An 18458-nucleotide genomic window follows, 5' to 3' on the forward strand; every position below is an offset into this window, starting at 1 on the left:
CAACAAGCAGCAACTCCTTCCCCCTCTTCTCCAAATTTCCACTCCTTCCAAACTCCCAAATAAAGCACTCTGTTCATTCCATTCCATTTAATCCCACTCTGTGCATCAATATAAATGTCTGTAGTAACCAGAGCCGGTGATCAGTATCTGTGCAGTATTTACAATCCACCTGATCCCAGTGTCACCATTCTGATAGTTTCCAGTATGAATAATTGGAGATCAAAGGTCTCCCTGATGGTTATTAAACTTACTCTCCTTCAGCTGTGAAATGTCAGTCCTAAGTTCAGCGACTGAGCTTCTTGTCTCCTCAGACGTTCCTGTAACTGAAAGAGGAACAACACTTGAGATCGTGTGGCACTGTTTGTAGAACAAGATCAATTTTGCTTTCGAACACGAGAGATTTTCACAGGACAAAACAGACAAAACTGCTTCCATTGTTTGGTGGGTTGCTAACCGGAGGGCATCAACTGAAGATTTGAAGATGATCAGCAACACAATGAAGGGAGAGGTTAGGAATTGTTTTATACAAACGGTTTTTAAGACCTGGAATGGCCAACCAGAAATAATGTCGGAAAAAAAGAAAGACTTTTATTTATACAGTGCCTTTCACGACCACCGGATGTCTCAAAGTGCTTTACAGCCAATGAAGTACTTTTGAAGTGCAGTCACTGTTGTAATCCCAGAGAGCCAGCACACGTGATGGGCTGAATGACCTCCTACCGTGCTGTAAGATTCTATTGATTTTAATTGTACAGTACATGGACACTCATTTATTATCTATTTAATTTTCTTCTCTGGGAATTCCCCCAATGTGTTCACAACATAAAAATCTGTAGTGCTTTTATAATGGGCCCATGGGAAATGTGAACCAATCAAATCCACTTATACTTGATTGGTTCAAAATTCGAACCAAGCCAAACACTCCAGTGTGAAATGCACTGGAGATCAATCCTCGAAGAATGAGCAGACCATCTGAAAAACTAGAGAGCCCTTTGAACTGGAGATCCTGACTGGCATTTAACACTTACTGTTACTCTTTATCTGGGAAAGTTCCATCTTGAAATTGGCCAATGACGCTTTCATTTCACTGAACATCTGTGGAACTGAAATGGAAAGACAGCTTTAGCTCTCAACCCAGAAACACACCGTGGCACAGGTTAGAATAGTTTGTACACAAATGGCAGCTAAGAGGCTGTTCTGATACCAGTTTGGAGTTTAATGATACCGTGAATAGACTAATGGTCGCGTCACCATCATTATTCTTGCTTGCTGTTGACTTTGATGTTTCCTCACACGAGGTGAGGATGTGTATTCCTTTGAGAGTTCTGAACACACAACACAATTGTAGGGAGGACAAGGAGAAAGCTCAGGTTTTAGGGCTGAAGTAGGTTACAGAGATAGGGAAAGGCTGGGCCATGAATGGATTGGGGGACCTGGAGCCAATGTAGTTCAGTAAGGACAGGGGTGATGAGTGAGTGAGACTTGGGATGTGGGACACGATATGGGCAGTAGAGATTTGGATGAGCTGAAGGTTATGGAGAGTGCAACATTGGAGGCCGGGCAGGAGAACAGCCGAGTCTGGAGGGGACAGAGGCATGGATGAGGGTTTCAGCAGCACATGGTGGGTGATGTTACGGAAGTGGAAGTAGGCAGTCTTCGCGATGGAAAGGATATGGGGTTGGAAGCTAAAGTCGGGGTCCAATAGAATGCTGAGGTTTGGAACATTTTGGATCAGCCTGAGACAATGGCCCCAATAATAACTCCGCGGTGTGTTTGGAGCGGGATGTGCAATGTCGGGTGGGAAATCAGGAAGGAATTTCAGCATCTCTGTCTGTGGAATTTTAACATGGCTACCTCATTATCATTTTACTTCCGGGTTTGACATCGAATGCGCGGCACCGGGCGTGGTGCGGACCTGCCTGACATAATCTCAACTCGAGTATTTAAAGGTCCATTTCAAAGATGGAATTTGGAGGAGTTGGGAGTTTTTGCCCAGAGACAGCCATTGTACAAATGGACTCAGGACGCTCAAAGGCTGCGTCCCACTTTAATAATGCATCGCTCGATGTACTGCTGAATGCTGTCAGGAGCCGGAGAGAGATCCTCTTCGCCAGCAATGGGAAGAAGAAACCTGCTGCTGGCACAAAGGAGGCCTGGCTGGAGGTGGCCCAGGAAGTGAGCAGCAGGAGCATTGTGCCACGTTCCTGGATTCAGTGCAGGAAGCGCTATAATGACCTAACCAGGTCAGGAAGGGTGAGTACAATTCCTCATGGAACATCAATCACAGCAATCAAATGAGACCATGCAGCCCTTGATCACAACGTCTCTGGATACCTTAAATAGGATGACAGATCAATGGATGTGTAATAGGTGATTGGTTGTCTATAGAACTGCTTTGTTTTAGTGGGATTGAGGAGAGGAGCGAGGAGAGTGGCTGTTGGGTGTGATTGCTACATCGGTCCAGTGCTGGCATCTAACTGAACCTTACAGCCATAAGGGAATCCCTGGCACCCGGACAGCAATGTGAGTGGCTGGTGCTGCATTGGGGTTGCCATATTCCTCTTGCTCCTGCTCCTCTTCCTCCTCGGATCCACCTGTAGATGGTGTGCACTCAGCGCCTTGTTCCTCCTGTGGAGCCTATCCTGCGCAATGATGTGCAGAGCGCAGCACACCACGATCATTCTGGACACCCTGGCTGGTGCATAATGAAGGGCGCCTCCAGATGTGTCCAGGCACCTGAAGCGCATCTAGAGCATGCCGATTGCTTGCTAAGTGACACATCTGGTTGTCATATGGCTTTTGTTGTACTGCTCTTGGGCTTCATTGGTGGGTTTTCACGGGTGTCATCGGCCAAGTTTGAAGTGGGTAACCTTTGTCTCCTAGCAGCCATGCCTTAAGTCTGCTTGCAGCTCCAAAGACATCAGAGAGCTTGGACTACCGCAGGATGAAAGCACCATGGCAGCTCCCCGGGAACCTTGCGGTTGCACAGCAGCTGCACATTGATGGATTGGAAGCCCTTGTGGTTGACGAATACTCCCGGTTGATCTGGGGTGCACGGATTGCAACGTGCGTGCAGTCGATGATGCCCTGCACCTGTGGGAAGCCAGCCAGAGATACAAACCCGAGTGTCCGCTCATTCTGACTAGCCTCACCTCAGGTGATGTCGACACAATTGCCAGCCTTGGCAAACAGGCCATCACTCACCTCTCTTATATATTGTTGGGCTGCCGACTGGGAGATCCTGGATATGTCTCCGGTCGTGTCCTGGAAGGATCCGGAGGCAAAAAGGTTGAGGGTTGTGGTCACTTTTACAGCCACTGGTGGCCAACCAGGTCCAGAAGGGAGCAGGTCTTCTTCTAGGAGGCTGCAGATGTCTGCCACCACCTGACATGACAACCTGAGCCTCCTGAAACACTGCTGTTCGGACATGTCAAGGAAACTCAGCCTCGGCCTGTATGCCCTGTGTCGTGGGTAGTGCCCCCTGTGAGCTGCCCCCTCTCTGTGCAGCGCCCCTGTGAGCTGCCCTCTCTCTGTGCAGCACCCCCTCTGCTGCCCCCTCTCTGTGCTGCGCCCCCTCTGCTGCCCCCTCTCTGTGCAGCGCCCCCTGTGCTGCCCCCTCTCTGTGCAGCACCCTCTCTGCTGCCCTCTCTGTGCAGCGCCCCCTCTGCCGCCCTCTCTGTGCAGCACCCCCTCTGCTGCCCTCTCTCTGTGCAGCGCCCCCTCTGCTGCCCCCTCTCTGTGCAGCGCCCCTTCTGCTGCCCCCTCTCTGTGCAGCGCCCCCTCTGCTGCCCTCTCTCTGTGCAGCGCCCCTCTGCTGCCCCCTTTCTGTGCAGCGCCCCCTCTGCTGCCCCCTCTCTGTGCAGCGCCCCCTCTGCTGCCCTCTCTCTGTGCAGCGCCCGCTCTGCTGCCCCCTATGTGTGCAGCGCCCCCTCTGCTGCCCCCTCTCTGTGCAGTGCCCCCTTTGCTGCCCCCTCTCTGTGCAGCGCCCCCTTTACTGCCCCCTCTCTGTGCAGCGCCCCCTCTGCTGCCCCTCTCTGTGCAGCGCCCCCTCTGCTGCACCCTCTCTGTGCAGTGCCCCCTTAACTGCCCCCTCTCTGTGCAGCGCCCCCTCTGCTGCCCCCTCTCTGTGCAGCTCCCCCTCTGCTGCCCCGCACCCCCTTTGCTGCCCCCTCTCTGTGCAGCATCCCCTCTGCTGCCCCCTCTCTGTGCTGCCCCCTCTCTGTGCAGCGTCCCCTCTGCTGCCCCCTCTCTGTGCAGCGCCCCCTTTACTGCCCCCTCTCTGTGCAGCGCCCCATCTGCTGCACCCTCTCTGTGCAGCGCCCCCTTTGCTGCCCCCTCTCTGTGCAGCGCCCCATCTGCTGCCCCCTCTCTGTGCAGCGCCCCCTCTGCTGCCCCCTCTCTGTGCAGCGCCCCCTCTGCTGCCCCCTCTCTGTGCAGCGCCCCCTCTGCTGCCCCCTCTCTGTGTAGCGCCCCCTCTGCTGCCCCCTCTCTGTGCAGCACCCCCTTTGCTGCCCCCTCTCTGTGCAGCACCCCCCTTACTGCCCCCTCTCTGTGCAGCGCCCCATCTGCTGCCCCGTCTCTGTGCAGCGCCCCCTCTGCTGCTCCCTCTCTGTGCAGCGCCCCCTCTGCTGCCCCCTCTCTGTGCAGTGCCCCCTCTGCTGCCCCCTCTCTGTGCAGCGCCCCATCTGCTGCCCCTCTCTGTGCAGCGCCCCCTCTGCTGCCCCCTCTCTGTGCAGCGCCCCCTCTGCTGCCCCCTCTCTGTGCAGCGCCCCCTCTGCTGCCCCCTCTCTGTGCAGCGCACCCTCTGCTGCCCCCTATCTGTGCAGCGCCCCCTCTGCTGCTCACCCCTTTGCTTCTCCCTCTCTTTTGCTCCCCTCTCTGCTGTCCAGCTGCAGGTCTCTCAAGAGCAGTTTTGATAGATGGTCAGTACATGCAGAGAGGGAATAATTTATGTCAATTAGCATGGCGGCAGGAAGGGAAGTTGGGTGGTCCGCAGTTTGGTGGGAAGGGTGTCAAGAGAGCAGGGGATGGGTCTCATAGACAAGCTGAGATGAGAGAGTGCAGCAGGGGAGATAGGAGAGAAACTAGACAAAGACACAGGATTAGCACTCAGTAAGGGAAGAGCCTGGGGGCAGGTTTGGCCCGGTGTGCTAGGGGAGGTGCGGAAGCAGCAGAGGCAGCTGAACAGATGGTCTCAATCTTAATGACAAAGAAATCCATGAGCTCTTCGTACTGGTTGTTGCATGTGAGGATGGAGCGGGCATGGGAGAGGGGTTTCAGGAGATGGTTGATAGTGGAGAAAAGAAGCCGGGTTGTCTATGCCATTCAGGGTGATCCTGGATTATTGGGCGGCTTTGGCAGCGGAGAGTGAGGTCCGATAGCACTTGATGCAGGCCCGCCAGATCTGGTGATGGATGGCTAAACTAGTTGTGGGCCAGATATGCTCAATTTGTGTCCCTTGCACTTGAAGGAGCTAAGATGGTTCCTCTAAAGTTCCCCACTGCCCTAGCCCTGAACTAGTATCTTTTTCCCATTTCTCTCAGATCTCCCCTCTTGACCTCTCCATGTGCATCTTGTCCATGCGACCCACTTGCTGCTTCCCCAACCTTATTCCCACCAAACTGCTGACCACCCAACTTCCTTTATTAGCTCCCATGTTAGCTGATATTGTTAACGGTTCTCTCTCCTCAGGTACTGTCCCCCTCTCCCTCAAATCTGGCGTTATCACCCCTCTCCTCAAAAAAACCTTGACCCCTTTGTCCTTGCAAACTACCGTCCCATCGCCAACCTCCTTTTCCTCTCCAAAGTCCTTGAACCTATTGTCGCCTCCTAAATCCGTGACCATCTTTCCCAGCACTCCACGTTTGAATCCCTCCAATCAGGTTTCCGCCCCTGCCACAGTACCGAAATAGCTCTCATCAAAGTGACAAATGAAATCCTATGACTGTGACAAAGGTAAACTATCCCTCCTCATCCTTCTTGACTTGTCTGCAGCCTTTGACACAGTTGACCACTCCATCCTTCTCCAAAGCCTCTCCACCGTCATCCAGCTGGGTGGGACTGCACTTGCCTGGTTCCATTCTTATCTATCTAATCGTAGCCAGAGAATCACCTGCAATGGCTTCTCTTCCCACTCCCGCATCGTTACCTCTGGAGTCCCCCAAGCATCTATCCTTGCCTCCTCCTATTTCTCATCTACATGCTGCCCCTTAGTGACATCATCTAAAAACACAGCGTCAATTTCCACATGTACGCTGACGACACCCACCTCTACCTCACCACCACTTCTCTCGACCTTTCCAGCTCATCCATGCCTTTGTTACCTCTAGACTTGATTATTCCAATACACTCCTGGCTGGCCTCCCACATTCTACCCTATGTAAACTTGAGGTCATCCAAAACTCGGCTGCCCATGTCCTAACTCGCACCAAGTCCCGTTCACCCATCAGCCCTGCGCTCGCTGACCTACATTGGCTCCCGGTTAAGCAATGCCTTGATTTCAAAATTTTCATCCTGGTTTTCAATCCCTCCAGGGCCTCGCTCCTCGCTATCCCTGTAATCTCCTCAAGCCCCACAACCCCCCGAGATATCTGCGCTCCTCTAACGCCCTCTTGAGCATCCCTGATTATAACCGCTCAACCATCGGTGGCCGTGCCTTCTGTTGCCTGGGCCCTAAGCTCTGAAATTCCCTCTCTAAACCTTTCTGCCTCTCTACCTCTCTTTCCTCCTTTAAGACGCTCCTTAAAACCTAGCTCTTAGACCAAGCTTTTGGTCACCTGCCCTAATTTCTCCTTATGTGGTTGGTGTCACATTTTTTGTCTTATAATACTTCTGTGAAGCACCTTGGGACATTTTACTACATTAAAGGCACTATATAAATACAAGTTGTGGTTTTTGTTGTTATTAGATCAGTGAGCCTGTATTTTCTATAAGGTGTTATTATGTGTCCTGCCCACGCTGTCCAGTTTTAATAATACTGATCCCCAGTCCCACTACTGAATTAATATTGGGCCAAATCTTGCTGGAGTGGGGCATCTTGCGATGTTAGCCTTTAGTTAGACTTTTTCCTGCCCCCTTCAGCTCAAAGGTTTTTTGCGCTGTAATTTGCTGGACGTTCGAGCTGAGAGCGGTGCGGCGAAGGGCCATCATGGGCCTTAGTGAATGACAGGACCAACAGTCTAACTCCTTAATCAATGAAATGTAGGGACTGAGAAATGAACTAGGAATGACTGAGAAGAGGGTGAATTCAATGCCAACAAAAGATTGAATTAAGAGAGAGAGAAGAAAGAGGCAGGAAGGAAAAGTGGGAAAAAATGTTTTTAAATTTTACATTTTTAAAATCTCCAACAGCAATTCAGTACCTGAAGGAATGAGATTCCACACATTTAATTGTTCACTTTCTGGGCCAGGGAGGTTGACTGGCACTCATTAACAAATATTGCATTGTTTAAAGGGTACCTATGCTGTTAATTACTAGACTTAATTTTCTGAGCAGAGTTTAATGGACAATTAATGTGCAAATGCAGCAACTTCAGGAAACTCACGGGGAGGTTAAGGGCGAGATACCGTTTTCGCGAGGCTAATGGCGGAGCGGCACAAATCGTCCAGCAACTTGTGGTGATTCGCAATTCACAGGGTATCTCTTCCTTGCCACAAGATGTCGGACAATTTGTACGTTAATAATGGCGTGCTTTTTTCACACAGTTATAGTTTCAGCAAGTTCTGGCCCGATACCTACATTATTAATGCATGCTAATTGATGCACAGCTCTGAATTAGCTTTGTTAACTATCATTGCAGAATTCACAACAGTAAATTCCATAGTTTCAAATATCACAAAACTTACACAGTATAACTGCAGTGCCAAGAACCACTACAGACAGCAGGATGGAGAGACCCAGGAGAATGTAGATGACCAGAGGTGACCGTTTTCCTCCGACAGGCTCTGCTGATCGGACACCAGTTTCTGCAAAGTGTAAGAGAAAGTCATCACTGAAAGGATTAGAGGGAACCGTCTTGTGAAAAAGGCTCCAAACCTTTTCTCATTTGGACCTGGAGAGGAGGCAGAGGAGCCGAGTGTTGTTGTCAACACTGGAATGTTTGAAACTTTGCACTATTGGGCCTCTCGAACACACATTTCTTCAATTTAAGAACATTCATCAACAGCAGGTTAGAGATCTAAACTGGGCCGGAAACTGAAGTGATGCAAGTTATGGACAGTTACAAACAACAGGCACAAAATATCATTTACTCAGGTAATCTGCAGGGTACAAGGAATAAATACCATTCGTTCATCTCACCCCTCTGTCCTCACCATTTCTTCAACATTTCACCATCCTTCATCCAGCATCTTTACATCATCACCTTCTTCACAGATTTCAGTGTGAGCCAACAACACCATCAGTTAAAGGGATGGTCACGGGGGGTTTCTGACCCCACTGCTTTATTTCGCTGTGTGCTAACAACACCATCAGTTAAAGGGATGGTCACGGGGGGTTTCTGGCCCCACTGCTTTATTTCACTGTTCAGATCTAAATCCATCAGTTTTTCTGAAGAAGTGGAATTTCCTAACAACACGCTCCCCAACCAATGAGAAATGACCTTTTCACTGTTGTTAATTGATCTGAAGGTGTTAATGAATTCGAACTAATTAACTCAAACTGAATAAACTCTACAATAATGATCAGATCACTGATGTGTACCTGGCTTCAACTCCTGTTTTCCTCTGCCTCCTATTAGTTGATCAGAATAAAAATCACTGAGATTTTGACAATTGTCTAGCTCCATGTCACCAGCTGGATGAACTTCTTGTCTTTGAAGAACGTGTGAGAGGCTGTTAGAGAAATGGGACTTTTTGCCTCACTCAGTTCCTCTTGCTGCGCTTGCAGTGTTTCTCTGATAAACCACAACTATAAATATTTTCTGTACGATAGCAAAATACTGCAGATGTTGGAAATCTGAAATTACAACAGAAAATGCTGGAAAAACTCAGCAGGTCAGGCAACATCCGTGGAGAGAAATTTGAGTTGATGTTTCGGGTTGGACCTGACCTGCTGAGTTTTTCCAGCATTTTCTGTTGTTATTTCAGATTTCCAACATCTGCAGTATTTTGCTATCGTACTAGTGTTTGGTTCACTGCCACACCTCTTCTAGGAATGCCTAACTTGAAGAAGTTCTGCTCTTCTCTTCGACGGGATCTCCGTTTGGCTCTTCAACCTTGTTCATCTTCATTACTTTCTTTTATTCTTTTGTCCGATCGCAGCCCTGCCTTCGATCTAGTTTCTTTTCTTTCCAGTTTTGAAGAAGGGTCCAACCCGAAACGTCAACTCAAATTTCTCTCCACGGATGTTGCCTGACCTGCTGAGTTTTTCCAGCATTTTCTGTTGTTATTTCAGATTTCCAACATCTGCAGTATTTTGCTATCGTACTAGTGTTTGGTTCACTGCCACACCTCTTCTAGGAATGCCTACCTTGAAGAAGTTCTTCTCTTCGACGGGATCTCCGTTTGGCTCTTCAACCTTGTTCATCTTCATTACTTTCTTTTATTCTTTTGTCCGATCGCAGCCCTGCCTTCGATCTAGTTTCTTTTCTTTCCAGTTTTGAAGAAGGGTCCAACCCGAAACATCAACTCAAATTTCTCTCCACGGATGTTGCCTGACCTGCTGAGTTTTTCCAGCATTTTCTGTTGTTATTTTATAAATATTTTCTGATGGACACACACTTCTGTTTTTAGATGATGGGTTTAAATGGCAATGCCCTGAACTGAGGACCTTGAGGGGTCCATCAGGCATTCCTGCCCTAAACCTGCTCTCAGACTGAGGGCTTTTATACAGATCTCTTTGGGTTTGTAGATATTCACTGTCGTAGGTTCTTTCTTCCACTGCACACTATTCCAGAATATTATGTTGCCTCCCTGGTGCCAGGGTCAAGGATGTCACTGAGCGGCAGCAGGACATTCTGAGGGGGGGAGGGTGAACAGCCAGATGTTGTGGTCCATCTCAGTACCAATGACATACGTAGAAAGAGGGATGAGGTCCTGCAAGCAGATTTTAGGGAGCTAGGAAAGAGATTAATAAGCAGGACCTCAAAGGTAGCAATCTCCGGATTACTCCCGGTGCCATGTGCTAGTGAGTACAGAAATACGAGGATAGAGCAGATGAATGTGTGGTTGGAGAGATGGTGCAGGAGGGAGGGCTTTAGATTCCTGAGGCATTGGGACCAGTTCTGGGGGACGTGGGCCTTGTAAAAACCAAATGGGTTGCACCTCAACAGGGCCTGGAACAATATCCTCATGGGGCGGTTTGCCAGTGCTGTTGGGGAGGGTTTAAATTAGCTTGGCAGAGGAATGTCAACCTGAGAGTGTTTTCAGAAAGGAGGGAAGCAAAGTTGGAATTTAAGGCAGAAAATTAGAAAGTTAACTTGGAAGGCAGAGGAAAGAAAGGCTAGGAAATAGACAAGAAAAGGGTTTGGCAGTGCTTAATGTTATATACTTCAATGCATGGAGTATAGGGAATAAGGTAGATGAGCTGAGGGCACAGATAGACACTTGGAAGTATGATATCATAGCTATTACTGAGACATGGCTGAAAGAAGGGCAGGAATGGCAGCTCAACATTCCTGGTTACAGGATTTTCAAATGAGATAGAGAGGGGGATAAAAAAAAGGAGGGGTGTCATAATATTGGTTAAAGAAACAATTACAGCTGTGAGGAGGGATGATATGTTAGAAGGATCATCAAATGAGGCTGTATGGGTTGAACTGAAATACAAAAAAGGGCCAATCACACTGCTGGGACTGTACTATAGACCCCAAATAGTCAGAGATAGATAGAAGAGCAAATATGTAGGCATACAGTACGATAGCAAAATACTGCAGATGCTGGAAATCCGAAATAACAACAGAAAATGCTGGAAAACTCAGCAGGTCAGGCAACATCTGTGGAGTGAAATTTGAGTTGACGTTTCGGGTTGAACCCTTCTTCAAAACTGGAAAGAAAAGAAACTAGATCGAAGGCAGGGCTGCGATCGGACAAAAGAAGTGAAAGAAACAAAAGAGCTAGACGAGATGGTAATAGGCTGAGATTAGGTGTAAAGTGTACTGGCAGGGCAAGAGATAGCTGCCAGGTGTGAGACAGAAACAAAAGGAAAGGCGGGGGGGGAAAAGGAGTGGAAAAATTACAAGAAAAAATGAAATAGGGGCCGAGGTTATGATCTGAAATTGTTGAACTCGATATTGAGTCCGGAAGCCTGCAAAGTGCCTAATCGGAAGATGAGGTGCTGTTCCTCGAGTTTACGTTGAGCTTCCGTGGAACAATACAAGAGGCCAAGGACGGTGAGGTCTGAGTGGGAATGGAGCGGTGAATTAAAATGACAGGCGACTGGAAGCTCGACACTAGTTCGGCCACAGCTAGAATAATGTGTACAGTTCTGGTCACCACATTACAGGAAGGATGTGATTGCACTAGAGAGCATACGGAGGAAATTTACCAGGATGTTGCCGGGACTGGAGAATTTTAGCTATGAGGAAAGATTGGACAGGCTGGGGTTGTTTTCTTTGGGACAGAGGAGGCTGAGGGGAGACGTGACTGAGGTGTATAAAATTATGAGGGGCCCCGATAAAGTGAATAGGAAGGACCTATTTCCCTTAGAAGAGAGGTCAATAACCAGGGGGCATAGATTTAAAGTAATTGGTAGAAGTATTAGAGGGGAGTTGAGAATCTTTTTCACCCAAGAGTGGTGGGGGTCTGGAATGCAATGCCTGAAAGGGTTATAGAGGCAGAAAGCCTCATTACATTAAAAAAGTGCTTGGATATGCAGTTGAAGTGTCGTAACCTACAGGGCTACGGACCAAGAGCTGGAAAGTGGGATTAGGCTCGATAGCTCTATTTCAGCTGGGACAGAAACGATGGGCCGAATGGCTTCCTTCTGTGTCATAAGTTTCTATGATTCTATGAACACGTCATTCCCACTGGATGGTTTTAGAATTCCCAATAAAGCATTGACGGCAGGTGGCAATGGGATGTTATCGGATGAGGAAGAGCTGCGTGTGCTTGGGGTGGAAGGGGCGAAGCAGTGGAACTGGCTGGATGGGTCAAAGAGACTGTGATTTGAGGTAATGGGTGGTATGTGTGAACCGAGGGTGATCGTGCTGTTGAAATGGGTGTGTTAGACATGTCCATTTTGTGATATCACAAAGACCATGATGGCCAAGGGAGGCCATTCAGCCCATCTACCTCTTCCAATGAAACCTATGACCTCGCCCCTATCGCACTATTTAACTGCAGAGTTCCTGCCTCCTCTTCCCTACCCAGAGGCCACTGTGTGTTGTTCACTCTGTGTGTGAAGGGCTTTCTGTTGTCAGTCCTGAACCTGCCATTTCCCAGTTTGTACCCGTGTCTCCTTGTCCTGCTCTCATGGGTTAATGTGAAATAATGCTCCAGATTAACCCTTTCTATTCCACGTGGCATCATATACACCTGGTGCCCTCCGCCATTTCCCCCCTAAAGTGTGGGGCCCAGAATTGAACACGATACTCCAGTTGGGGTCTAACCAGTGATTTATAAAGGTTCACCATAACATCCTTGCTTTTGTACTCTATGCCTCGATGCTCCCGGGCACACGTCTCCCTGTAAGACAGCATGCTCACTGCCGCAGACTGAAGTCGATGCACAGGAGGCTGTGGAGAAAGTGCACAGAGGTTCCTTTATACAGGGTGATTCAAGGTGCTTTAGAGAATGCACACTGAAAAAATCTCCTTAAAAACTGTATTATGCAAAATATTCTGCTCTGATTTAGATTGCTAAACATGTGAAGAGATTTTAGTTTCTGTTTTACTATTTTGCAATGTTTCAGTAAATCACAGCTCAATCCATCAGTGGCATTACTGTGACAATGATATAGTCTTCGGGACAACCTCCCTGAAACCCCTCCCTTTTAATCCTTCTTTCTTCCCTCCATCTTTAAATGTCTCCTTGTAGGAATTGTCAGATTCCTAATCAAAAGACTGAGATTGAGTCAGTCTGTCAACCAAACGAATTTAATACTGTTTTGCAGAAGTAACAATCAAACGCAGGAGAACTAACAAACAGGTCTATGCTCAATGCTGGCTCCACGAGGACTGAGAGAGAGAGCTCCTCCCTCTGACGTCATGACATCATGACGTTTCCCGCCGTTGGGAACGTCACGTGACCCACGTGGTGACGTCATCGCGTTTGGTCTTAACCCTCTAGGGACCGCGCTATTTACATGTAGTAAAACGAATTCAGGTACAGATTCATTCTGCTACAGATAATTATGTACATTGATGTAAGAGTCCCTTGGTGGCTCTGCCACATGCGCCCCCCCAGAATTATCTTTAATAGTGAAAGTCAATTGAAGAGGAGGTCGGACAAGTCTGTTCGAACGACTCCTATATTCCCGGAGAGGAATTTGTGGAGCGGTAGATGGGCTGACAGGTGGAACGATCCGTTCGGACGTAGTAGCAGCGGGCGGTCGACCACGGTGTGGTGGCTGTGCAGTTTCAACCGGCCGGTTGAGGTCCAGGTGCGCGGGCTTGAGGCGGTCAATCGAAATGTAGTCGGGTTTGTCCCCGATGTCGACCAAAAAACTCTTGTCGCCAGCCTCCCGCACCCGGAAGGGGCCCGTATAAGGAGGCTGGAGTGGACCGCGATGGGCATCATGGCGAACGAAGACAAACTCGGCCTGCCTTAACTCCGTTGGAATATGAGAGGAAGGAAGGCCGTGGTGCGACATCGGAATCGGCTTAAAGGAGTTGGCCGTTTCTCGGTGGGTGCTGAGTTGATCAGCCGCGGACCACGGCTTAGTTGGCGATGGCAAGAAATCACCCGGCACCCGGAGTGGCTGGCCGTACACCAGTTCCGCGGAAGATGACTGCAGGTCTTCTTTAGGCGCCGTGCGCAAACCAAGCAGAACCCACGGGAGTCGATCTACCCATGCAGTGCCCTGAAGGGTGGCCCTTAGCGACGCTTTTAGCGACCGATGGAAACGCTCACACAACCCGTTCGCCTGCGGGCGGTAGGCCGTGGTGTGATGGAGCTTGGTGCCCAAACCTGAGGCTACAGCTTTCCAAAGTTCAGACGAAAACTGTGGACCGCGGTCGGACGAAATATCTGATGGGACACCGAAACGGGCGACCCACGAGGAGATAAAAGCCCTGGCGACATCAGCGGAGGTAGTAGACGCCAAAGGAACCGCCTCTGGCCATCTTGTAGTGCGGTCAACCATGGTCAGGAGGTGTGTGAACCCTTGTGACGGCGGAAGCGGCCCAACGAGGTCTACGTGGACATGGTCGAAACGGCGTTCTGGCACTTCGAAAGTGGCCAAGGGGGCTTTTACATGTCGTTGAACCTTAGATTTTTGACACACGGCGCAGGTGTTAGCCCAGTCACAAACATCTTTACGCATCCCTCTCCAGACGAATTTAGATGCCAGTAATCTTTGAGATGCCTTCGCACCAGGATGCAAAAGTCCGTGTATGGCATTGAAAACTTTGCGACGCCAGGAGGTCGGAACGATCGGGCGGGGATCCCCCAAGGAGACGTCACAGAGCACGGAGGTGTATGCTGAGTGGAACTGCACATCTGCTGGCTGGAGGCAGGTTGAGTCGGAACGGAACGCCTGTGTTTCTGGATTGGTGGCTTGGTCGGCAGCCAGTTCGGAATAGTCGATCCCCAGCTGAACGGCTTGGACGGTCGCACGCGAAAGACAATCAGCCACCACGTTGTCCTTTCCGGCCACGTGCTGGATGTCGGTAGTAAACTCCGAAATAAAGGTAAGTTGTCGCTGCTGTCGAGCCGACCACGGTTCGGCGGTCTTGGCCATAGCAAACGTCAGTGGCTTGTGATCCACGAACGCGGTGAAGTGACACCCCTCTAATAAAAATGGAAAATGGCGGATAGCCAGAAACAGCGCCAACAACTCCCTGTCAAACGTGCTGTATTTGCGCTCATTACGTCGTAGTTGGCGACTAAAAAACGCCAGTGGCTGCCACATGCCGCCGACCCACTGTTCTTGCACGGCGCCTATGGCGTAGTCCGAAGCGTCGGTCGTGAGAGCGAAAGTGGCACCCGGCAGTGGGTGTGCCAACATAGTTGCGTTTGCAAGAGCGGTCTTCATGTCGCTGAAGGCGCAGTCCATCTCGGGCGTCCAAACCACGGGCCCTTTACCCGGCTTTCCCCTGAGAGCCTCGTAGAGTGGTTGCATAAGTTGAGCAGCCCTGGGAACGAAACGGTGGTAAAAATTTACCATACCCAGGAACTCCTGGAGGTCCTTGGTGGACTGCGGCCATGGGAAAACTGTAATCACCTCTACATTCGACTGAAGCGGCATCGCACCCTCCGAAGTGATGCGGTGGCCCGAGAAGTCGATATGTGGTTGGCCGAACTGACATTTGGCTGGGTTGATTATGAAACGATGCTGATGGAGGCGGCGAAACAGGGTGCACAACTGGCAGATGTGTTCCTCTTTGGTGGAGCTGGCGATCAGAATATCGTCAAGGTAGACGAATAAAAAGGGAAGGTCCCGGAGCACTGAATCCATCAGACGCTGAAACGCCTGCGCCGCATTCTTAAGCCCAAACGGCATCCGGAGGAACTGGAAGAGGCCAAAAGAAGTAATGACCGCCGTCTTTTGGATGTCTTGGGGGTGTACCGGCACTTGATGGTACCCCCGTACGAGGTCGACCTTCGAGAATATTGACTTTCCCGCCAAATGCGCGGAGAAATCCTGTATATGCGGTATTGGGCACCGATTGGGAGTTGTAACGTCATTAAGGGGTCGGTAGTCACCGCATGGCCGCCATCCGCCACCGGGTTTCGGGACGATATGGAGTGGCAAGGACCAGGGACTATTCGACTGGCGAATAATCCCCAACTGCTCCATTGCGGCGGATTCTGCCTTAGCGGCCACGAGTTTGAGGAGTTCCAGGCGGCGAGCTCATGCGTAAACCGGAAAGCCGGTCATTGCGATGTGGTGCTCCACGCCGTGTTTGCCGGTGGATGAGGAGAAAGTAGGCTTGGTTAGCTCCGGAAATTCCCCGAGCAGGCGAGTGAATTCATTAGGTGCGGGCGTAGCACAGGAGACTGTGTGCAACACAACTGTGCTGCGGAAACAAGGGATGGAGTTGAAAGTGGCCGCGTCGAATCTGCGCCGAGGATGGCTTGCGAGGTTTTGGCGGTGATGAAGTCCCATTGAAAATGCTGTCCGCCGAAACACACCTTGGCTCGCCGTTTACCGAAAGTACGGATAGCACCGCCGTTGGTGGCCTGGAGGGGAAAACCACGCCTCCCAGTCTGGATGTCGAGGACGGAGGCGGGCATGATGCTACACTGCGCCCCTGTGTCGGATAAAAATCGTCGGCCGGAGATGGAATCAGTAATATAAAGGAGCTTCCCGGAATCGCCACTCGCCATCGCGGCCGTGGGACATCCCTCAGGCTCGGGCTTCCTTTCCCGGACTTGGCGCTGGTGTTTTTTCTTCGGTTGAGGCGTGAAACTGCAGGGAGGCCGGCAGCATCTGGCTCTCGCGCCGAAATGGGCGTGGTAAAAGCACAAGCCGGGCGATGGAGGCGTCGGGGCGGGATCCACGAGGGGGGGTTGCCTCGTGGCGGCGCAGTGACCGCATAAATGGTGTCTGCCTCAGCGGCAAGTGCGACGCAATCCGTAGCATCCGATCTTGCGAGGGCTGCCTGTACCTGCTCGGGCAATTGGCTCAAAAACAACTCTCGAAAGAGGAAGCATTGCGGTTCGGAGTGAAGGAGTGTGAGCATCTGGCACATTAACTCCGATGGCTTGGAGTCGCCTAACCCGGGCAGCGTAAGTAAACGGTGTGCGCGTTCCGCCTTCGTGAGGCCGAAAACCTGAATTAACCGCGCTTTTAGCATTTTGTACTTGCTGTCGACCGGGGGGTTTTCAAGCAGGTTGATGATCCTTGAAGCCGTGGAGCCGTCGAGTGCGGAGACCACGTAGAGGTAACGGGTCTGATCCGCCATGATGTTTCGCAGTTCAAACTGAGCTTCCGCTTGCACGAACCAGGAGGCCGCCTGTTGTTCCCAGAACTGAGGGAGCTTCAAAGCCACCACGTACGCTTCCATCATCTCGTTGCACGTCGCTTCCTCCGCAAAGATCGTTCGCGAAAGTTCGGGGTCATCACTGTAGGAATTGTCAGATTCCTAATCAAAAGACTGAGATCGAGTCAGTCTGTTAACCAAACGAAGTTTAATACTGTTTTGCAGAAGTAACAATCAAACGCAGGAGAACTAACAAACAGGTCTATGCTCAATGCTGGCTCCACGAGGACTGAGAGAGGGAGCTCCTGCATCACGTTTCCCGCCGTTGGGAACGTCACGTGACCCACGTGGTGACATCATCGTGTTTGGTCTTAACCCTCTAGGGACCGCGCTATTTACATGTAGTAAAACGAATACAGGTACAGATTCATTCTGTTACAGATAATTATGTACATTGATATAAGAGTCCCTTGGTGGCTCTGCCACATCCTCACTATTTCTCGTTTTGCCTGTACATTCGGTCCCCTCCGCTCCCTCTCCTGCCCCTGCTCCGTGTTGCTACTCTCCTTTGTGAAGTGCTTTGCCATGTTTTGTTATGTCAAAACGCTGTATAAATGTCAATGTAAAATCTGTAACCTCGCCCGACTCTGCCCCTGCCTCAGCTCATCCATGCCTTTGTTACCTCTAGACTTGGCCACCCAACGCTCTCCTGGCCGGCCTTCCATCTTCCACCCTCCATAAACTTGAACTCATCCGGAGCTCTGCTGCCCGTACCTGAAATCGCACCAAGTCCCGCTCACTCATCACCCCTGTGCTCGCTGACCTACATTGGCGCCCTTGACGGCAACGCCTCCATTTTAAAATTCTCATCCTTGTTTGAAATCCCTCCCTGGCTTCGCCCCTCCCTATCTCTGTAACCTTCTCCAGCCCCACAACCCCCCGAGAACTCTGCTCTCTTCCAATTCTGACCTCTTGCACACCCCCGATTTTAATCGCTCCCCCACTGGCGGCCGTGCCTTCAGCTGCCTAGGCCCTAAACTCTGGAATTCCCTCCCTAAACCTCTCCACCTCTCTCTCCTCCTTTAAGACGCTCCTTAATACCTAACATGTGTCCCAATATCTCCTTATGTTTCTCAGTGTCAATTTTGTTTGATAACGCTCCTGTAAAGTGCCTTGGGACATTTTACTATGTTGAACGCGCTATATAAATGCAACTTGTTGTAAATCGTTCCAGTTCGGAATTCTGTCGAAATAAAGAAGTTGCATTTATACAGCGCCTTTCACAGCCTCAGGGCATCCCAAAGCACTTGAAAACCAGTGAAGTACTTTTGGAGTGTAGCCACTGGTGTAATGTAGGAGGCGTGGGAGGCAATTTGTGCACAGCAAGCTGCCACAAACAGCAATGTGATAATGACCAGATAATCTGTTTCTAGT

General features: G+C 50.2%; 1 protein-coding gene across 1 annotated transcript in view; it reads right to left on the bottom strand.

The window, feature by feature from the left end:
* Nucleotides 1-8900, bottom strand: part of LOC147097571 (uncharacterized) — a 43188-nt gene extending 34288 nt beyond the window's left edge. The window contains exons 1-4 of the mRNA XM_085971410.1: nucleotides 8702-8900; nucleotides 7846-7965; nucleotides 1029-1103; nucleotides 252-323 (exon numbers count right to left, since the gene is read on the bottom strand). Of these exons, the coding sequence (XP_085827536.1) occupies nucleotides 252-323; nucleotides 1029-1103; nucleotides 7846-7965; nucleotides 8702-8786 (352 nt within the window). The 5' untranslated portion in view covers nucleotides 8787-8900. The remainder of the gene's footprint in view (nucleotides 1-251; nucleotides 324-1028; nucleotides 1104-7845; nucleotides 7966-8701) is intronic.
* Between the last annotated feature and the right edge of the window lie 9558 nt (nucleotides 8901-18458).

This window comes from Somniosus microcephalus, chromosome 31 (assembly GCF_052327205.1).
Source record: "Somniosus microcephalus isolate GS21.2 chromosome 31, FLI_Smic_1.0, whole genome shotgun sequence".
Lineage (NCBI taxonomy): Eukaryota > Metazoa > Chordata > Chondrichthyes > Squaliformes > Somniosidae > Somniosus > Somniosus microcephalus.